Source organism: Podarcis raffonei, chromosome 3 (genome assembly GCF_027172205.1).
Source record: "Podarcis raffonei isolate rPodRaf1 chromosome 3, rPodRaf1.pri, whole genome shotgun sequence".
Lineage (NCBI taxonomy): Eukaryota > Metazoa > Chordata > Lepidosauria > Squamata > Lacertidae > Podarcis > Podarcis raffonei.
This window is the reverse complement of record NC_070604.1, coordinates 99834349-99856760: the sequence shown is the minus strand read 5'-3', so window position 1 is coordinate 99856760 and position 22412 is coordinate 99834349. Positions and strand designations below refer to the sequence as shown.

The window sequence follows — 22412 nt, the reverse complement described above, 5'->3', positions numbered from 1 at the left end:
CAACAACAAGCAATAACCAACAATACCCCCTGACAATCAATTGTTTAATCCAGTGCTTTTTTTCTAAAAAAAATGTTTAGGGGTACTCTCATTTTGACTCAAGAAAATCACCTTTTTATAGTTCAGATCGGGGGGGGGGGATAAATACAGTAAATGGACAAAAGTGCAAAGAACATGCATTACCTCATATTACACAGCTGACAGCTCACAGTAACTTCCACGATGGCATGAGGCTGAGACTCAGGAAACACGAGGAAAGGAAAGGAAGCCACCATTGGAGGTGGTAGCAACGAAACTGACCAATCACCGTGCTAGATTCCAACTCCTACTTCACACATTAAAAGCTCGCTTCTGTCTGAGACTCAGGAAACACTGTGACAGAAAATGACAGCCTATGAGAAGTTTTTGCCTGGCACCTAAAGATATGTAATGAAGGCACCAGGGGAGCCTCCCTGGGGAGAGTATTCCACAAATGGGAAGCCACCTCAGAAAATGTTCCTATTTTAACTTATTGTTAGATTATTGATCCCCCCCCCTGTTTTTTGTGCTGGAATACAGGGTTATGTCCCAGTGATGCCAAGGGCTTTTGACCCAGGAGACGTGTCCACTAGCAGAGAAGGCGGTGATTTTCACTGATTCCCCAAGGCCCAGAACAGTTTTTGCTTAGGGGAGAGCTCTGGATGGGAGGAAGAGAAACAGCAAAAATTGGCTGCTCCCCGCCCTTTTTTTTTAAAGGAGAAGCCTCTCCTGGAGCAACAGTCTTAAGAGGACTAAAGGAATTACACCCGTAGATTGTTGAGCACTGCCCTGGAATCCTAAGGGTGGTAAATAAATTAAAACTCAAGAACCAAGACCTGCTTGTCATGAACTCTGGAATCCTGAACTGTGGCAATTAATTTCTGGAATCCCCAATTATGGAATTCAGAGCTGTCCCTGTCTGCAAAACCACAGAGACCATATGGGCAGCGCCTCCCATGAGAGAGAACTCGAAAGGTTTTTTAAAAAAAAAAAAATGGCAGAGCAATCAATTCTTTCACATGCATTCAGAAATAATCAGGCAGCCTTTGAAAAGAAACTTAAAATTACAGTCATTTGTCCAAGCAGAAAATCACACACTGCAGAGGCAAGACACTGTAATGTATAAAATAGTTTATTACTATAATAAATAAAATTAAAATTTGTCTTTACAAATATTATTTGTGCTTGTTTAAAAATGTCAGTAAGGGGGTATTTATTCATATCTTGTGACAGCAACTTTATCAGGACATTCCAAAACAGGAGATATATACTCTCTCTACTGGCAGCTTTTTCAGCTGACCACAAAAATAGTATCTACTTATTCTTCTTTGTTTTATTCATGCTCAGTAAGACAAAGTGACAAATGCAAAGAAATAATCAAAAAAGAGATAGTATTTGGTGGATTCTGGAAAGGAGAAAAACAAGTGGAGTACATTTCCTTTTAAAGTGCCAGAAAAACTGCATTACTGGATAGCCATAAAGTGTCCATGCAGATGTGGAAAAGGAAGGTTTCAGCATGTTTCCAGGTGATGGAAAAATATGGAGCGTATGAAGGTACAATAATATAACACATTCATTATGAAAAGTCATATTACTTCGTTTAGCAGTTCATCCTGATACAAGATTATTGAATCTTTCTATTATTCAAATGATTCCTTTCAAAACAGAGGACATTAAATAGGAATAAGACCAATGGGGGTGGGGAGGGAAATCATTGCCCTTTGAAAATCTCTTTCAAAATAAAAATAAAAATGAGCATTTATTCCTTTTAAAAATCCCAGACACCTCCAGCATTGGTAGTTCTAATTCCAGTTACAATAACATTGTGGGATTTGTCACACCGGGTCCTACGACACTCGGGCGTCATGTGGAGATAGACGATGGCAGCAGAAGAAGCACACTACCTTGGTCAAGAAGAATGGGTGTGAGAGAGACTTCGATCAATACACAAAACACTTTTAGCAGCATGAGGTGTCAGCTCCCTGATATATAAAAGTGTCTGTGGCAATGGCGATGAAGTGTCCTTGCAGACGAACGTGGGGGAAAGGCTACAGAAAAACTAGTCAGAAGGCAATATGTGGAGAAATAAATCGAATTACCGATGCACGATTTCCATTAGACTTAAGAAATCTAATCAAAGTGCTTTATATCTTGAGGCAACACTGTAGTGAACACTATACAGAAGGGTAGAAAGGGAGTCCATGACAGCATCATAGTTTCAACTCTTTATCACTGACGGAAAGGGGTCTTAAGGCTAAATGTTAAAAACAACTTATTGCAAGAAGCTTTGTTTTCGTACTTAGCGCAAATCCATCCTTGCCACAGCAGTGTGTGGCATGAGGGTGCGGTGGGGGAAAACAACTCAGATCAAAGATACTGTACTAATGACAGTGCTTCTTATATAACTGCATTCTGGGAAGCCTCCCAGTGAGGATCCCTGTCTTTGAAATGCTTATTATTACTTTGAAATGCAGATGATTGGTTATTCCCTCCTACGCCCCTAAAGGCTGCGTTGCCTGACTGTCTTCCACAGAGTTGGAAGCCAAGGAGACAACAGCTACCCATGGCGCAAGCACAGTCGCACCAAGTTGGGAAACGCAGCATGGAGGGGCGCCTGCAAACCATGGCGCTCAGAGAGGGTCAGCTTTGTGATAAGGGCAGCTTAAGAAGCACCTGCAGGTGACCTGTGGCAGTGGCGAGAAAGCACCACCAGTGGGTATATATTTCACTTCACTCGCATGCCAAACCTTGCTCCAAAGCAGGGGAGGCTAAACCGTAGTCCTCAGGCCAGATTGGGGAAGCTGCGAGGAGTGGCCTGCCAACCCACTGCAGTTTTGCCTCCAAATCTCAGTGTTGTAGTGCTCAGTGTGGAGATCAAAAGATTAAATCCCTCTGCTTGCCCGGTAGAGATTATCCTCTTCTGAAGAGCAGGCAGAGGAGTTTTGTCTCTCAGTGGCAGCACTGAGCCTCAGAGTACTGAGATTGGGAGGTTAAGTGCTGTATCGGCAAAAAGTAAAAGGCAAAAGCTCTCTCCATGGTGCTGGTGGTGGTCCTTGAAGCACAGCCTTTTGCTCATCACATATTGTGCTCCCCCATCTTCATACTTGGGTGGGGATGATTTTTTAAGAGACCCTCATTGTGCCTTGAGGGAGGGAGAGATAGAGAAAGAGTTGTGTATGTGTGTGTATGCCTGCATGTTTAGGTGCGATTTGTATTTGTGTGTGTGCGCGCGTGCGCGCATGAAGGCACACTTACACAAACACACAAATTATATTTTGACCTTGCCCACTATTGACAGGTGGTCCATGCAGGGGTGACTGTCAGTACGACCCTTGGGTCAGAAAAGGTCAGCCACCACTGTCCTGTAAGAAATACAGTAGGTATCTAAATATCCTATATTTTCTACATTTTAGACTACTGGATCTAGGCATGGAAAAACAGGAATCATATATATTCTATACTTCGCATACGCTTCCCATAAAGGACACAGGGCACGGCCGTTCCCAAGGGGCTTTTTCACCCATGAGAAAAAAACTGGGCCTTGCTTCAGTTGGTCTGTAATGCAGATGGAAAGCTATGGCAGATGTCAGTCTTCCACACACAACCAATAGTCAGATATTCAAGCACATTCGAGACCCAAATGCAATTTAATGTAATATGGGAATATATACTAAAACCGTGGTCAGTGCCAAAACTCAGTAAATGCTGACCAGGTCCTGGTTTAGAACCCCCATACCCAGGAGTAGCTAGTATCCTAATATGTTGTCACTGGACTTGCTTCAGAACTACTGCTATATAGAAACATAGGAAGATAGGAAAGTTCCCATCAGACCATTGGTCCATCTTGCCCAGCCCTGATAGCCAGTGGCTCTCCAGTTTCAGACTGAGAGTCTCTCTATCTGGAAATGCTGGGGAGTGAACCTGGGACCTTCTGCATGCAAAGCAGCTGATCTGCCACTGAGCTATGGCCCTTCCCAGGTGAATACAGTTTTGCTTCCATCATGTTGTTGAGGGACATAAGTGGTTTGTGCCTGCTGGGTTTCCTAGGTCATGAATTGGGACCTTTGGTCCTTCAGGTGTCACTGAGCTCCATTCCAGCCCCATCTGGCATTGCCTATTAGATAGGTCACCGTTCACCAACCCGACTCTAGGCCCTTGAATCCTCAGCCCTCTTCTTCGTCACCACCTTATCGCTGCAAAGGAGGAGAGCTACAGATTTCGCTGGTTCATCTGGGGAGTCCAAAGAAAGCACATGAGCTAAACAATATGAGAGGGTGGGGTGCAGGGAAGATAAGTCCTTCTAGCAAATACAGCCATGACAATAGGAAAAGTGGCAAGGGGTGTTGCACCAGCAGTCCCTGACGTGCGATGAGCACAACTCCTGAAATTCCTGGAACTACAATTTTGTACCACAACAATGCCATCCATGCAACAACAAAGGGCTCCGTGAACAAAAGCAGGCACTTTCTGCAGCACAAAGTAGGGCGGGCACACACACACACACACACACACACACACACACACGCTGTGGCAGCATCACAATTTTTTTTGCAGCTTTCTGCACACTTGTTGCACTATGAAAGGCCTGGATGAGAGGAGCTACTCCTCAACAGCAGAAGGGAGGAATCAGTGCAAGATCTGATTCCCCACCTCTTGAAATTTGTCTCAAGGTCGGGGCAACATATTTTTCCCTCCACCCTGTGACCTGTGGCACAATTAATGTATTTATTTATTTCTGCCCTCCTTGTCTGCAATTTCTCATACAAGCCTGGCACTGGAAGGTTTGTGCCAGCCAGCTTGGAAGATCTTCACTTTTAAAATTAAAAAGCCATAGGTATTGAAACAAAGGAAAACCAGCTCACTTTACATGCAGCCAAGCACATGCAACAGCCAGTGGCCTTGTGCGAACACACCCACATCCCCTTACGTGCCAAGAGATGCGTCTAGCTAGTGTGGGGTTCAAAAGAGACTTGGGAGTCCACCATCTACATTAGCTGTGGCTGTAAAAACCCATCTCCAGGCTTGTATCTTCATGGCTGAATGAAGTGGCCATGCTGTGGTCTATGTGCTGCACGTTTCATGCACATTGAAATCTCATCCAAGGCAGAGACCGCAATTCTGGCCTTAAGATTATGCTCGTGTTTCCCTCAAGGGTTAAATAGGAATTGCCTCCTTATTTACACAGAAAGACTTCTAATACAGCTCTGAGATTTCTGCATAAGAGTCCTGGCTGCCCTGACATTTGTTAGACCATATCCCAGCGGCACAGTTACAATTCAATCAAAGTATACTATAGAAATATTAAGCAGAACAAGGAAATTAAACACCCCCGCCCCACTGCAGATTAACATGATCCTCATTGCTGAACTGGACCAACAGAATACATTTGTCCACTGGGGGAAGACTTCTGTTATTGTTTTGATATCTTGATCGCAGAGTGATGGATATGCTGTGAATTGTCCAATAACACTAATTATAGACGGAACTAATGCAGACACACGTATTGTGTAGCTGCATAATCACATACACATTTATTAATAAAGATTGCTTTTTAAAAAATAATAAAATCGTGTTTTAAATGGGTCCACGCCAACTCTATACTGAGTCGAAACAAAGAAACAAAAATCACCAGGATGTTCACAGCAAATAGCTCTTTCGATTCATTAAGTGAAGGAGTGTAGATGCAGAACATCACCTTCGGAGCTGTTAAACTGGATGTTCTCAGGGAAATCGGGACACCGCTGTAAATGAAATTTAAAGCAAGAAGGGTGTTTTTAATATTGCACAGGAAATCTCCAACAGAAACACATGTATCTGAAGACACAGAACGTTTAAAAATATGGGTGTCGGATTCTGAGAAGAATTTGCATCATTTCAGAGATTTGCTCCTCCCCCCGCCTCTTTTTTAAAGCCCTGAAATTGAGTACAAATTAAATTTTATTTATCTGGTAACCTCCAAAGTCATTTCACCATGGTAAAGATCAACAGTTGCGTGTCTTCTACTAAGGTTATTCCCCTGACTGTGGGAAAGTGTTACATTGTACCACAATGGGGCAGCACTTTTCAGCATCTATGGTGAAAAGGATATTTCTTTTACACATTTTGCCTATTTCCAAGGGCATATTTAAACGTAGCAAGCTTTGCTTATATTTTCCTCTTCCCTCTGCTCTTTACATGTGTTACAATTCACCAGCTTGCAAATAACTTTATTTGTGTTTAGCTGTGGGTGCCCTGTGTTGCAAGATTCTTCCTGGTTCTCTGAATTGTAGCTATCTTACTGATACTATGAATGGAAGAATAAAGGAGATCAGAATGCATGGGGGGGCGGAATAAGAGCACAATAATTCAAGGAAGTCCTACACAACTTGAGACATCAAGCCAAAGGCAGCATTCCATGTTCAATAGACTCCTTTTGCTCTTGTCTAGGAGTGCAGAAATTGGGCTGGGGCAGTAGAGCTGAGCCTAACTTTCTTGACCAAATTTTGAAAAATTTCTCTTCTGAGCTTCTCCTGATCTATTAAAGAATTCCAGTCCTCCACTGTATAATACTTTGCATAATGACCTCCCCAGTTTTGCCCTCCATGATTGCCCTCCAACTGTCAATCTTGTTTTAACGTGATGTATTTTTTTTTTAGTATAGCAAGAAACAATTTGGTCCCTAGCTGATTGCTTCCCCACCCACCAAAATAAATGAACTTTCAAGTGAGCTGAAATTTCACAGGAAACAATTTTCTGATTGTTGTTGTTGTTGTTGTTTGTACAATCTTTTTCAAGTTCCTTTTAAACTGTTGAAATAATTTCAGCCCTGGCCTGAAGAATATTCAGTGAAATCCCCTGCCTTTTGCTGCCAACAAAGGCATGGAGAATTCTGAGGAGCCATTTTCTCTCAGCCCCTGTGTGGCTTGTCAAGAATCTGAGAGATTGCAACATGTTTATTAAGCCCCTGGCAGAGCACGTTTTATGGCTGGTGGACTGTATTCGGCTAGGCAGGGCACATGTTGTATTGGTTTGTGTTAATTGCTTGGTTCTTGAATTTGCCTTGAAAGTTAACCTGTAGTTGCTTGAATCCACATTGGGGATCTTTAGCATTGCTGAGACACTGCTTTTCTGCAATGAGCTGGAAGTGTAATTAAAATGGGTTCAAGTGGTACTTAATATAACGTGATATTATCCAGTCACGTCCTTTGCCATGGCCAAGAGCTTCTTCTCAAGTAAGTCCCATTCTGCAAAGGTCCCCTGTAAGGTTAATTAGTAGCTTCCATCTTGCAGCTTCTGCCTCCTTTATTGGTTGGGTGTTTTTCCCCCTCAGTGAGATGCTGTGTCTCTTTATGGTATGCATAGTTTAGCATTACATGCATGGGCCTCAGGTTTAGGAGCTCCTCCTCTTCTGGCACTCCCATAGGACTTTCTCAGTTATATCTCATAGTTATTAGCATTAACTATGTTTGACAGATGCAAGCTAACATCAGATTGTGGTTAATGATCCCTAGCTTGTTTCGCACAAGAAGCAATAACCAAAGTTCCTAGGTTGGGCAGAACAATAAACTATGGTTCCGTTTTCCTTCTCGTGGCAGTACTAGAGGAGGTTAGCGGTGTTCCCACATGTGTTGCTAAATGTAAATAACTTGACAAGTAGACAGGGCATTCATAGAATCACCAAATTGCAGAGTTGGAAGGGACCAAGAGAGTCATATAATCCAACCCCCACAATGCATGATTCTTTTGCCCAACATGGGGCTCGAGGCCATGACCCTGACATTAAGAGTCTCATGCTCTACCAGCTGGACACAAAGCAGTAAAAGCTGCAAGAGGTGCAAGGGGCAGCTTTTAATGAAAGACAACAGCAGCCTTTAACCGCTTGGTGCTGCTGAAGAAATGACACTGGACTGCAATGGTTTAGTCTCTAGTGTAAGTGAATAAAGGATAGCAATGTGAGGAAGGGCTATTGCAAAAGCAAGACTCTCTGGCAATGGTGGGGCCTTGCAGCCAAGATCTTGCAAGCAAGCACAGTTCCACATCAGGTTGGCACGAAGGAAACATTAGAATCTAATGATGTACTCATTTGGAAAAATAAGCTTAATTCAACAGAAAGTGCTTTCTGCTTCCTCGGCTATTCTATCCACTGCATACCTTTGCAGAATAGGAAATCAGTTTTTCATATCATTCTGGAGTGGATGCCCTTGGAATCTTAAATCCTGAAATTCTGGCACTGCAAAGTGGAACATGGGAAACTGCTTTACCCAAAATCAGACCATTGGCCCATCTAGCTCAGTATAGTCTACACTGACTGGCAGCAGGTCCACATGGTTCTAATGGAGATCTTTTACCTGGAGATGCTGGGGACTGAATCTGGAACCTCTTACATGCAAAGCATCTTCTCTACCTCTGGGATATGGCCACTACCCTATATTATAAGCCTATAGAGTTTCTCCCTCCCCTTCTCTCGCACCTTCTCTCATATATATAGATATTAAATCCAAGCATCAAGCAAAGAAAACTATTTGTTGGTTATCCACTTAAAGCCTTTCACTTAATAGCCTTTGGTACACAAAATCAGACAAACTTATTAATCCTGTCACCCTGTTCAAACATATGGCTTTTCATTGAGGGAGTAATGAAATAAATCTGCAGACATTTTCATATTGATAAACAATAGATTTGAAGGGAGGAAAATAAACCCTGCTTTCTTTAATTTTGGAACGGTGCTTAGATGTGTCACATAAGTAGCATCACAGAATGGGGCATGTGTTCTTCCCAAACTGGACCTGCCTTTGTGGTTATGGCAAATGCCAGTGTTCAAAATAAATGCATTTGCTGGACTCAAAAGTGCTTCTTGTGCAAGCGGAAGGCACTCCCATGTGAACCGGTGTGTGTGTGTGTGTGTGTGTGTGTGTGTGTGTTCTTTGACTCTTCCTTCCAGCTACAGCCCTGAATGCCACATCACCTCATAGGATCACAGACCTTCAGAAGGGGCTCAGAAGAAAAGCACACAAGACTACAGCAAGAAGTAAATTGGTGGGGCCAACTCAATCCATGAACAGAAATCTGCTCCAACCAACCTACCTTCCTTCCTTCCTTCCTTCCTTCCTTCCTTCCTTCCTTCCTTCCTTTTTTGACAAACCACTGCCAATTCATGGAAAGGTTAATTAATTTAAAGGTTTTTAATCAATCCACCTAACTGATTAGTCAAGTAAACACTGCGGCCCTGGAATTTATGACTTGGTGCAAGCTATAAACATCCTGTGGGATAAACTAAGCAAAATGGCACCAGCTTTCCCACGCAGCAGTCCGTGATTGCCTTTGTCTGAAAGAAATTAATCTTAAGGAACTAACGTCCTCCAGAGCTGCTTCTCAGCACTGCAGCAGAGTTACTAACTGCTGAGCTTTATGTACTGTCTATTATTGGAATCGCTTTCTATTTTTGTCCCTAATAATTATGAAGATGAGAGCAAATGCTCTCTCTGCATCCCTGCAGTTTAACGGCAATCAAAACCATATGCAAAGACCGCGGCTGGGATTCAAAGCACCCGTTTTGGTGCGCAGGACTTTTTTCTTTTTAAGCCCCAGCAGATTCTCCTGCTGCTGTTCCTCAGAAGCAGCATTGCACTCAAGGATATCTGCAAGACTGCTGTGCTTTTGATGGGGGCACAAAATGTGGTAAATGGCACAGGGAGGTGTTACTTTGGGAAAGGGAGTTGAGCACAGAGAGTGTAGTCTGACTCACTGCACTGACCCCACCTGCACTCTACCTTTAAAGCAGTATCATATCACTTTAAACAATCATGGCCTAACCCAAAGAATTCTGGGAAATGTAGTTGGTTAAATGTGCTGAGAGTTGTTAGCAGAACCTCTATTTCCCCCACAGAGCCAAAGTGCCCAGAGTTCCCTGTGACTGATTGTTAAGCCACTCTGAAAATTGTAGCTCTGTGAGGGGAACTCTCAATGCCCTTAACAAACTTTACTTCCCAGGATTCTTTGGGGGAAAGCTATGGCTCTGTAAAGTGGTATCAAAGCGCTTTAAATGGGTAGTGCAGACAGAGACTAATACTCAGACTCATTGAAATCAGTGGATGTAAGTAATTTGTTGGGACTAATTGGATTTCCATGAGCTGGGCACCATCCGCAGTTCTCAGGATCCGGTCCACATCTTGGAAAGGGAGTCTGCATCGCTGATGAACAGCTCTTTCAATTAAAAATAGTCCAAACAATATATCTCTGAACGTTAAACTGCAGGTCAGTTTAGATTCAGCACTTTGCAGAATTATTCTTCCATGGCAGTTGTGATCATGAGGACGTGGTACCACTTCCCCGCTCTGATGTGACTGAAACAGATCCCATCAGCCCTAGCAAATATGGCCAATGGCCAAGGATTGTGGGAGGCTGTTAACATGTGGAGGGTTCCCCAAGTCCACTAGCCCACTAGCAACGCAGTCTTTCTCTGTTAAGCAATTTTCACTGTCTCCTTGGTGCAGCTCCTTGGAGTTTTCCTTAATACAAGCAATTTCTTTCTCAACCTGCTTTTACTTCTACAGGTGCCCTAGTTAGTCTTCCTTAAGACAAATACATTTCAAGGGAGACACCATTAGCTTAGAATATGAGATAAGAGACAGAACAGCACAATCTATCTCCCTAAGGTACCAGGGACCATTACAATGAGAAAATACATCGGAATGGTTGGTGTGCATCATTGGTCTTAATATATACATAGTTCAGCATCCTTTGGCATATCTCTTGTTTAAAGGAAACTCAAAAGGCAAAGTGGAGAGTTCAAAACAACATCATGAGCACAAAATATAAATTTTTCATTGGGGTGGGGGCAGAAGTTTGTTTATAAAATCACAAACACACGTTAGTGTGGAAGGCCTCTTTTTTAAAAACTCCAAATATTTTTGATGACAGGGATACTCCACCTCGCAGTTTCATGTTTCTTTGCCGTTAGATGATATCAACCCAAATCTGAGATTTTTCTACCACCAGGTGGCAATAAATTATGGCACCTACGAATCATATGTGAAAATACACACTGCATACTTTGATAAGGAAGTCCACCTTTTGCTCCCTTTTCTGGACCACCTCATTATCACCACCATGTGAAACCTCGCCATTTCACATGATCTATAAAGGCTATACAGACATAAAAGGAGGAAGGCGAAGAGACTTGCTAAACCATTTCATACTGATGAGATCTTACTCAGCAAGCTGGCAATGTAAAGTCATGTTCAAGATCCAAAGCTTGAAAGGAGCCCAGTTCATGTACTTCCACTTTCTGTACTCTGGTGTCCTCCAGATATTTTGGACTACAACTCCCATGAGCCCCAGTCAGTACAATGTTGCTGGCTGGGGCTGACGGGAGTTGTAGTCTAAGACACCTGGAGGGCACCAGGCTGTGGAAACCTGAAGTGTTTCCTACGGTTGTGGGTCCTCTTGTAATAAAAATGTTGGAACTCTTTCTCTCCCTGATTTCCACACCACCACACATGCATATGGACCACAATCACACCACACATTGAAAGCACTATGAGACCACTTTAAGCAGTCATGGCTTTCCCCCAAAGGATTCTGGGAGCTGTTTGTTAAGATCTGTTAGGAGCTGCCTAACAGAGCTACAATCCCCAGTATTACCTGTGAAAAGGGATTGCTGGCTAAACCCCTCTGAGAATTGCAGTTCTGTGAAGGAAATAGGGGTCTCTGAAAAGTCTCAGGCACCCTTACTCCCAGAATTATTTGGGTGAAGTCATAACTCTTCAAAGCTCAACGTATGGTATGAATGCAGTCAGTGTAATGTTAACATGCAGCTTCATTCACGTGAACGCCTGATTGACATGATTCTTCCCCTTCAAAAGGGGGCCTTCGCTTATTCATTCACACGTGAAGCCCCTGTGTCAGATACTATTTGACATGTGGAGGGAGAATTTGCCCAGGAATAAACACCATGTAAAAAAGTTCCAACAGGCAGGTAAGTATATGAACTGGGCTTAACATATGACTTAGTTTTCTATTAATGTCTTTTTTCTTTCTTTCTTTTTTTATATAACAAAAGTAAATTTTAGGGGTAAAGGATGCACTGACGAAGGAGGAGGGGGAAAATAAACATTATAAACTGTACCCTTGCTGTCAAAAAGACTTCAGAGTCAGCTGCCATCTCGACATGAGGTTGCAATTCCTGTTACTATACCATTTAGAGAGGGGGGAGAACATGGTTAACGGATTGGCCCCTCAATGGAGTTCATCAAGAAAAGAGTAAATGTTTCGCTTAAAACATGTTGAAGTGGGTGTTTTGTTGTTTTTGCAGGGGATATCCGGTTGACGTCTGCTTAAAAGAACCACCTCAGCTTGCTCCAAAAAGGTCTTTTTCTGATTCTGGAGACTGTGGCCTTGATATTTCGTACAACTCCTGTGGTGATTGCGAGCTTCTTCTAGAGGCTAATATCCTTAGTATCTCAGCAAGCTGTTTTTCTATGTTCGTTATTTTTGTGTTTAAAGCTTTGATGTCCTCCTTCAGCTCATGCTTCACTTCCAGCATCGTGGCCTGAAGAGTCTGTTCGGGGATGGGGTAAAATGAGTGCTTGACTTCTGCCAGGACGGGACTTCGGTCCTGAGGACTCCTCGTCTCCCCCACGTTGTCCAAGCGCAGGTCGCTTTTCGTGATGCCGCTGTCGCAAGAGTCGGTCTTCTTCAGAGTGGCTTCCCCTACCACTTTCGTCCTCTCTGGCAGCGTCTCCATGGATTCCGCCTTGGAGACTTTGTTCCAGTCTTCTCCCTTCGCGCAGGCATCTTTGAACTTTGCCCAGCCTTTGCGCTTCGGAAAGTCTCCTGCCACCTTCACCCCTACGTAGTCTGAGGCTGGGGCTTGAAGCTTGGCCTGGTCGGATACCCCGGATGTTGAAGCAGACTGGTAGGTGATCGGCGTTGCGGGGCTTTCCCTGACGGTGACGATGCTAGCTTTAACCACAGTGCGCGAAGGGTGGTCTCCCAGAATGTTGCCTTTCTCCACATCCAAGTCGTCTCGGCCTCTTTCTGCAGCCAACCGGGCCTCCTTCTGCTGCCTAAATCTTTGAAAAAGCCGACGGACTGGATGGTCAGGTGGCAAGACTAAAGGGGCTTCGTTCTTCCTTTTCATCCGTTCTTCTTCTTCTCGCTTGACGTCACTAATCTTCCGGAATACAATCTGCAATGGGAAAAAATATATCACACTAAGTGTTAGAGAACCATAGTGGGAAAGGATATCCATTTTCATTATTTGAATTGATAACTCTGCATGCTCAATAGCTGATGATACAGGAGCGTAGGACTCTGCCTAATACTAAGCTAGACCATTGATCCATCTTTCTTAATTTCGTCTACATTGACTGGCAGCCGATCTCCAAGGGTTCAGGCAGGGGACAGTCCCAGCCCTGCCGAGAGAGGCCAGGAATTTGAACCTGGGACCTCCTGCATGCATAGCAGATGCTCCGCTCCTGAGCTATGGACCTTTCCCATAAATATACATGAGCAGATTATCCCAGGCAGCTGACATATGATTCAAAGAGGGATTTTTGTTGTTATTCAGATGTGCCTAGCATTCGACATGTGGACACTATCTAGCACATCCCTAAATGCAGTATTACAAAACAATATAATCACTCTACAAGACAGTAGTGCTATTGCATTGAGCTGCTTGTTACCTTTCAGTTTACTCCATCTCTTACACAAACTCAAAGTCAATGCAAGGATTGTGGATAGAGGTGAGAATTAATAGACTTAAACACCAGTTTCTCTAGGCTGATTGTATGGGTGGAACCACATAAATCCCCAGAGGCCTTCAAATAGCAGCCAGGCCTCTCTTTGAACACAACCCTCACTTAGAAGGTTTGTGCGTTTCTTAGATAAGAGCAGTCGGGGGGAGTGGCTTGCTCTCAGCCAGCTTTCCACACTCTAGTACTCCACGAAAAGGCTTGCGCTGAGCAAGAAAAGTGGTGGTGGCGATGTGTGTGTGTGTGTGTCCGTTCCATTCATTCCTAATGTCACAAGGAAACCCACCCTGTGCACTCAGATTTCCATTTCAATGGGAACATCAGTTCTAGATCAGGGGTTGGGAACTTCAGACTCAGGGCCAAATGCCAGGCCTCTCTGCCTGGCTCCTGGGGCTCACTCAGGCCACATCCCTCACCTGCTTTGCACCTTCCCTGAGTGGTTTTGCATGGGAGCAATGAGTCTGTGAACTCTACTAATGCCTCTTGTTTGCCTGGATGGAGGATGGAAGGGTGTGTGTAGAAACCAAAGTTAAATTCACATTTGCTGCTGCATCTGGCTCTATGAACAGCCCTACCTGTGATAGCAGTGATGACAAAAATCAGGGACTGAATATTGCAGCAAGATCTTTACAGATGTTGACCTTTACCAGGTGTGACTCCTTCATTAATCCAGGCCACACAAGGTTATTCACTGTTCAGTCAGGTCCAGTTTATTTGCTACTAATGTAGATAGCGACCATAAAAAACAAATCCATTATGGCGGGGCTCTCTATTCCCTATTTGAGCAGTGACATCATCAGCAGGTGCGGATGGCGTGAGTCATCAGCAGGTGCCGATGGTGAGTCATCTGAGTTGCACCACTGCTTTCAATCTGTACACACACACACAGAGAGAGAGAGACACACACACCCTGCTTCACAGGGACAATTGGCCCTAGTATGAACAATCATCACATGATCTGGGCAAGGCCCACCAGGGAAAACAGCCTTCATATGGCTCACATATGGCTCACAACTTCATGTCCCTCAGGCCACAGATTATCTTACACAGCTGCAGTTCTGCCACCCTTGCTTTACTCACCACTGTGGACTTGCTCCCCTTCTCACGTGTTCCCTTTCCTTCTGCTACTAAACCCCCTTAATTTGTAGCATGGCTTTCCCTCAACTTCCTCCTGAAACCTCATCACCATTTCTGAGCTCAAGGAGTTGGTTAACCAAGGTTTCTGCACTGAGGTAAAAAGGCTATTGAGATCTGTTGTTGTTGAAGGAAAGCTTCTTTGAAAGGGCTACCCTTGGCAGCCACCTGGGGCATAAGACCACCAGGAGAGCCTTTTTGGATCAGGTCAATGGCTCATCTAGCCGAGCATCCCGTTCTTGCAGTGGCCAACCAGATACCCATGGAAAGCTAGCAACAGCGTTCTTCCCAACTGCAATGCTCAGCAACTTGTATCCAGAGTGCCTCTGAGAGTGGGGGCAGAACCCAGTCATCATGGCTAGTAAGGTAAGGTAAAGGTAAAGGACCCCAGTCAAAGGTGACTATGGGGTTGCGGTGCTCATCTCACTTTCAGGCTGAGGGAGCTGACGTTTGTCCACAGACAGGTTTCCAGGTCATGTGGCCAGCATAGCTAAACCACTTCTGGCGCAATGGAACACCGTGACGGAAACCAGAACACACGGAAACACTGTTTACCTTCCCACCACAGCTCTACCTATTTATCTATTTGCACTGGTGTGCTTTCAAACTGCTAGGTTGGCAGAAGCAACGGGAGCTCACCCCATCGCGGGGATTTGAACCGCCGACCTTCCAGTCAGCAAGCCCAAGAGGCTCAGTGGTTTAGATCACAGCGCCACCTGCGTCCTGATTAATGGCTAGTAGCCATTGATAGCTTTATCCTCCATGATCCCCCCCCCTATCCTCCTTTAAATACATCCAAGTCAACAAGTGATAATGCAGCCACTTATCAGGCACATAATTGAACTCTGCCCCTCAGGAGTTATGAGCCGAGTTATGATTACTAGTTCCTCATAATTTTAGCTAACAAAATGTTAGTACCAGTAAGAAATAACTTTTGTGTTATAGATGTTAATTAAAAACAACAACAAGCAGCTAAACAAATAAATAAACACATGTCAAAGAGGTATATTTATATTAAGAGAGTTATAACAGGCACACAAAATAATGAGACGTTATGTTTCCCTGATGATGCTAATCCTACTTGGTATTCTCCTCAATGCTGGGCAAACACACAAACAAATAGCTTTGCTAATTTCTGCCGTTTAGAGAGGTAGGTGAACTTGGCAGTTAGAGCTGCCAAATGGGAAATGAGAGGTTTTTCATCTTTGCAAACACTTCGTTTTCACATCTCAACGCAAAAGCCATGCATAAAGTAGCAATGGCATAAGAAGATCCAGCGCCAGTTCTGCTGGAAGCTGCTGGGTGACTTTGTACGTGCGGTCGGGATCTGACGGTTTCCCTCTCCACCACGGTACAGAAAGGATAAAGATTCACATCACTCTAATTTAGAGCATTTTCTAGGTGAGGATGGGGGAGAAGTGTATGCTTCCTAAGCCAGTAAGCGAACTGAATTTTGTGACACAGTTTTCCAGTCAAAATGGTGCACAAAAATGCACCTATTAGTGGAAATAATGTACAAAATGGCATTCTATGATGGAAAATGACTCACAAAATGCACACATTAGGCAAATTGCATGCAAAATTGCATATGGATGAGAAATGCTCATAAAATGCATAGTTTTGTGTGTGCAGGCTTTTAAAAGACAACTTCACACACGGATGTGGGCGAGCTGAACTCAGCTTTGGTAAAATGAGACATGTGACAGATTCATCCCTCTCTAATCCAGATGGAATAGCTCCTTCTGCTTAAGGAAGGGCCATAGCTCAGTGGCAGGGCATCTGCCTTGCAAGCAGAAGGTCCAGGGTTCAATCCCTGGCCTCTCCAGGTAGGGAGAGGCTCCTGCCCCAAATCCTGGAGAACCTCTGCTAGTCAGTGTAGACAGTACTGAGCTGGGTGGACCAATGGTCTGACTCAGTAAAAGGCAGCTTCCTATGTTCCTACTGACAGAAAGGATTGAGATCCAACTAAGTCTCCCACTGGAAGAAGGAGTTGGTGGTCCAGTTTTGCCCATTCCCTCTCCTGCTTCCTACACTGCCTGTTACATTTTCCCAGAGGGTGCCCCAACATGGCAGAGCAGTATTCAAGGGCACAGGAAATTGTGAAAATGGCCTCAACCCCTCCCTCCAGCAGAGGTAGCCCAGTGACTCTAATCCAGCCTTTTACAAATAACATATTCAGCCCCAAATGCCTTGGGACCTCTATACTTGAAGGAGAGCCTCTCTCTGTATGTTCCTGCCCATGAGTTGAGATCTTCCAAGGAAGTTCTCCTTAATGTACCATCACTGGGAACTGTATGCTTGGCAGTGCCACATGGATAGACATTTTTTGTGGTGGGACACACAGAAGGCAAATTCATCACTGAAATTCAGATGCCTTTGTTGTCCAGGCCTTTGTTATTTGATACTGCAGATATGTTGTTTTTAATTGCATTTTCTTTGGAATATGTGTTTTAAATGGAGACTTCGTCATTTTATTGATTTTCTTTGTGGCCTGCCCAGAGATCCTAGGATAAGGTGGTCTAAACATAGCCTACCTAAATAAACAAATAAACCTCCATTTAATAATTACCCTATTTATAGCCTTGTTTCTGAACTTGGGAAGTCCTTGCGTGGGCAATGGAGCTTCCTAGATCCAGCGACGCATTATCTCAACTCGCCTTTCCAAATCGGTTATGCTGTTGTGTCCCAATGATGATTTATATTCACTTACGTGAACACCATCGGTGTGACCATTGCCTTACAGAATAACGAGCAAAATGTCAAGCTGTTGCCCTGAGGTGCCTACAATTGAAAATTCAGCACAAGGGAATGTGAGAAAAATGGTAATGGGAAGAACAGGCATGCTTTTCAGAGGTCTGGAGGTATAAGAGGTTAAGTCGCGGAGAAAAGGTGGCTTGGAAGGAAGAGAGATAAACAGAATTGCATTGCATGTAAGGGTAGAATTGTTTCATAGTTTATCTTGTTGGTGTGTTTGGGAGTTTGATATTGTTTTATTGCATGGTTGGTTATTTTATAAAGCCCCATATAGCACCAACCTCTGATATTTTAGGGATGAAGGATGGTAAAATTACAAATGCTTTTACCAACAACAAAAATCATGGGAGTGGGAGACTGTTAAATGGCTGAGGGTGGTGGAAGTTTTAGAAACCAAACGTGCTTCCAGAAGAGTGTTTATCATGGGACTGATGCTGCTATTGTATGCCACTGTTTCCAGCATCCACACATTCCATATCTCTACCCTTCCCAATTTAATCCAGATGTACATTTACTGTGGAAAATTTCTGAATTATGGGTTTTCTCTTTCCCCCCTCTGCTCCTAATGTTTATATCTTCAAAAGAAGTGATTTAAGTGTTTCCTGTGAAAGAGAGTTTGAAATGACTGTCCTTCCTACCCCACCCCCAATACTGCGAAGAGGGTACAAGGAAGAAGAAAAAGTAAAAACTGAGCAAATGAGATGATTTCAGTTCAGCTCTTTCAATTTTTTAAAAAACACACACATTGCACTGGGGTGCCTGGTGCAAAATGAATGTGTATTCAGCTTTCTTGTGCAGAGGTGGCAGTAGCTAAGAAATCAGAAACACTGTGAGCCACCAGGTATGCATATTAAAGCTGGCATCACAATTCTGCCTCAGCAGAAGTTCAGAGAGAATTTGGAGGCTCCTGCTCAGGTGAAATACCAGAGTCATTGAAAGGGAAGCCAAGAGAGACTTATAAGCCTAATGAAATATTTCAGTGGGATTTCTCATGTCTCTAATATTGATAATGAGCTAAAGGACAGCATGGCTGCCTTACTGGGTCACAGAATCATAGAATTGTAGAGTTAGAAGGGACCCTGGGAATCATCAAGTCCAACCCCTTGCAATGCAGGAATGGGCAGCTGCCCCATACGGGGATCAAACCTGCAACCTTGGCATTATCAGCACCACACTCCAATCAACTGAGCCGTCCAGGCCCCCAGGGTCAGACTTACCACTGCTTCCAAATCTGATTGGTCTTTGGCACCCAGACCTGGGTGTCTGGCAAGGTCTTTCACCTGACCTCCTACTTTCCTTTCACCCAAAGATGCCAGGGACTGAACTTCGACCCTTCTGCATGCAAAGTGTGAGGTTCTGAGCTACGCTCAAAGCTTCTGTTTTTGAGACGTATGGCATGGATGTGACCGTAGATAAGAACACAATAAGAGCTTGCTGGATCAGGCCAGTGGCCCACCTAATCCAGAATCCTGTTCTTGCAGTGGCCACCCAGATGCCTGGGGAAAATCCACAAGCCAGATCTGAGCACAAGAGCACTCTTCCTCTCTCCTTTCCATCATTTCTGCCCCAGTTGGTGAAATCCTCCTTTAAAGCCACCCTTAGTCCTGTCAATTAATTTCAGTTTGTATACTGTGTGGTACTGAATAAAAGCCTATCTGTCCCCCTCACCACACCATTTTTCGTTTTATATCTCTATTTCATGTCCCACTATGGTGTAAGCCACACCTCCGAAAGCCTGATTCCAATTTGACAGTAAACAGTGGGTTTTCCCAGAGAAAGTAGCAGGACAAAAGGAAAACCTCTTGGAGCCCACGACTTGAAATCACGAGACAAACAAAAGCGCAGATGAACCCTCGTTTCTCTTTCTTCTAAATCAAAATGCCTCAAGTGCTTTAGTCTTCCTATTAGAAAAGGAATTGTTGGTTAATCCTGCCATAATTTCCCATTTCTGGGAATTTCTCAGACCCCTTTTATATGCCGATAAATAAGATACTCAGTCTATTTCATATAGCAGCTCATGATAATGAACAGAATGTCTGCTGCATTCAAAAAGCTCCCCTTTCCACCATTTGATGTTAGCGTTACCAGAAGGAAGAGTTTATAACATACCCCAAAGTCCATTAGTCTCACTGTCACAGGCCTCTATTCAAGAAGCTCATCTGCATTTTTATTACTCTATTTTAAATCCAGACATTAGAAAGCAAGATGGCCGAAGAAAGCAGCTACAAAACCTAACAAAGGGCAAGTCAACCATATTTAGCATGTGGTAAGAATCCTGTGCCCACAGAAAGACAGCATTGCAAGCTCCTGCATGAATGTGCCTTCACCCCCACTCACTTGAGTACCAGGGCCAATGTTACCAAGAAATGCCTTGGCAACATGTCCTAGTTTTGAAAATTGTGTAGCAGTCCTTCATTAGTACAAGCTAGCGCCACAGATTACTTAGTTCTGCATTGTGTGAAACATTTCAGGGGAGTTGCCATCTTTGTTGTGTTTGCTGCCAAAGGTTAACTTTCCAATCCTATGTTATACACGTCTACTCAGAGGTAATAAATAATAATAATAATAATAATAATAATAATAATAATAATAATAATATTTTTTATTTATACCCCGCCCTCCCCAGCCAAGGCCGGGCTCAGAGTGGCTTACAAGCAATAATAAAAACAAGTTGAATGATTACAACTTAAAAACAAAATTAAAATACAAGATTTAAAATATTGAAACATTAAAATATTAAAATGTAGCCTCATCGTAGGAGGAGAAGGAAAAGAAAAAAGAAAGAGAGGGAGGGAATCAAATCAAATGGTAAGTCCATTTAGGTTCAGTGGGGCCCAATTCCTAAACACTTAGCATGAAACACCTTTGCGGCTCAATGGGTCAGTGTGTTCACCAAAAGTTTGGTGGTTTGAGCCCACCCAGGGATAGATGTGGGCAGGAGTCCCGCATTGCAGGGGGTTAGACTAGATGACCCTTGAGGTCCCTTCCAACTCTAAAATTCTATAATTCTATGTCTGAAGGTTACCCATTGAGCTACATGGTTGGAGTGGGAGTCTGACCCCACTCTAAGTATGTGTCTCTAGTCTTTATCCACTACCATTAACTTATTATGCAGACTTTTTTGAGAAAAAATCATCACTATTAACTCGCTTGTGACCCTTGGAATATGACCCTTGGAATGGGGAAAAAACATATCTAGGTGGATCAGTGGACATGATCCTGCATGTATTTCAGCTTCCTGATTTTCGACATGACCCATCTAATATGCTGAAACTCAACTGCAGTATTTGTATATAATGTTTCAGTTAGCAAAAACTCCTTATGCTGTTTCTCTCTGAGGTGCCAATTAACTGTTCATGATGAAGGCAAGGAAATTTAATACCCAAAAAATTGTTTATTCATCAGCGGTAGTTATGTAAAATATTACTTTGTGTCAAGCATCAACTCTAATGAATTGATGAATAGCACTGTCTTGGGCAACAAACGTTGCTAAAGCCAGGAAGCCAAGCTCCACAGGAGTGAATGCAATGTCTCCTGATACATTTTGAATTGGGGAGGACATAAACAAGATGAAACATGCTAGCTAATAAAGACAATAGGACATGAAAGTCATAGGCAGGGGAGCTAAGAAGTGAATATGCATTAGTTATCCTAAATCACGGACTACTGGCAATTCAGTGTCTGGGGGAAAACAGTGCAATAGTTCCTCTAAAAAAGAAAATTAAAAGGTCCAGTATAAAACTCCCCCTGCAATGTAGGAATCTCAGCTAAAGTATCCATGACAGATGGCCATCCAACCTCTGCTTAAAAACCTCCCGAGGGAGAAGATTCCACTGTCAGGACAGTCAGTATTTCTCAGCCTGGCTGAGTGATAGGAGGATAAAACCGCAGAGAACCATGTTGCATGGGATCAATGTTACCTCTGAGGATGTGGACAGGCTGCTTGGACGAGTGAAACCAACCACCTGTTCCCTTGATCCTTGCCCATCCTGGCTTATAAAAGGTAGCAGGGAAGGGCTGGGTGATGGGCTTTGCAGGATGGTGAATGCTTCTCTCTGTGAGGGAGACTTCCCACACCTGCTGAAAGAGGCGGTTATCAAACCGCTTCTTAAAAAACCATCTTTAGATGTGGCAATATGGCCAACTATTGCCCAGTCTCAAATCTTCCACTCTTGGGCAAGGTGATTGAGTGAGTGGTTGCTGAACAACTCCAGTCACGCCTGGAAGAAGTGGACCATTTGGATCCCTTCCAGTCAGGATTCAGGCCTCGTCATGGGACTGAAACAGCCTTGGGCGCAGTGGTTGATGATCTCCGGTGGGCTAGGGATGAAGGTGAGAGCTGTTTCCTAGTTCTGCTGGATCGTCACTATCGACAAGAACATCCTTCTGGACCGTCTAGAGGGGCTGGGAGCTGGGGGCACTGTTATACAGTGGTTCTGCTCCTTCCTCCTGGGCCGTGTTCAGAAAGTGGTGGTGGGGGATGAGTGTTCAGACCCCTGGGCTCTCAGGGTTCTGTCCTCTCCCCCATGCTTTTCAACATCTACATGCAGCCGCTGGGAGAGATCATCAGGGGGTTTGGGCTGGGTGTTCAGTATGCGGATGATACCCAGCTCTACCTCTCTTTCAAATCAGAACCAGTGAAGGCGGTGAAGGTCCTGTGTGAGTGTCTGCAGGCGGTTGGAGGATGGATGGCGGCTAACAGATTGAGGTTGAATCCTGACAAGACAGAAGTACTGTTTTGGGGGGAACATGAGGCAGGCAGGTGTGGAGTAC

At 43.9% G+C, this 22412-nt stretch overlaps 1 protein-coding gene across 2 annotated transcripts in view; it reads right to left on the bottom strand.

Moving 5' to 3' along the window:
* Nucleotides 1-1134: 1134 nt before the first annotated feature.
* KCNH1 (potassium voltage-gated channel subfamily H member 1) overlaps nt 1135-22412 on the bottom strand; it is a 228598-nt gene continuing 207320 nt past the window's right edge. For both annotated transcript variants that reach the window (XM_053383261.1, XM_053383262.1), the window contains exons 11-12: nt 12125-13186; nt 1135-5759 (exon numbers count right to left, since the gene is read on the bottom strand). In XM_053383261.1, the coding sequence (XP_053239236.1) occupies nt 12347-13186 (840 nt within the window). In that variant the 3' untranslated portion in view covers nt 1135-5759; nt 12125-12346. The remainder of the gene's footprint in view (nt 5760-12124; nt 13187-22412) is intronic.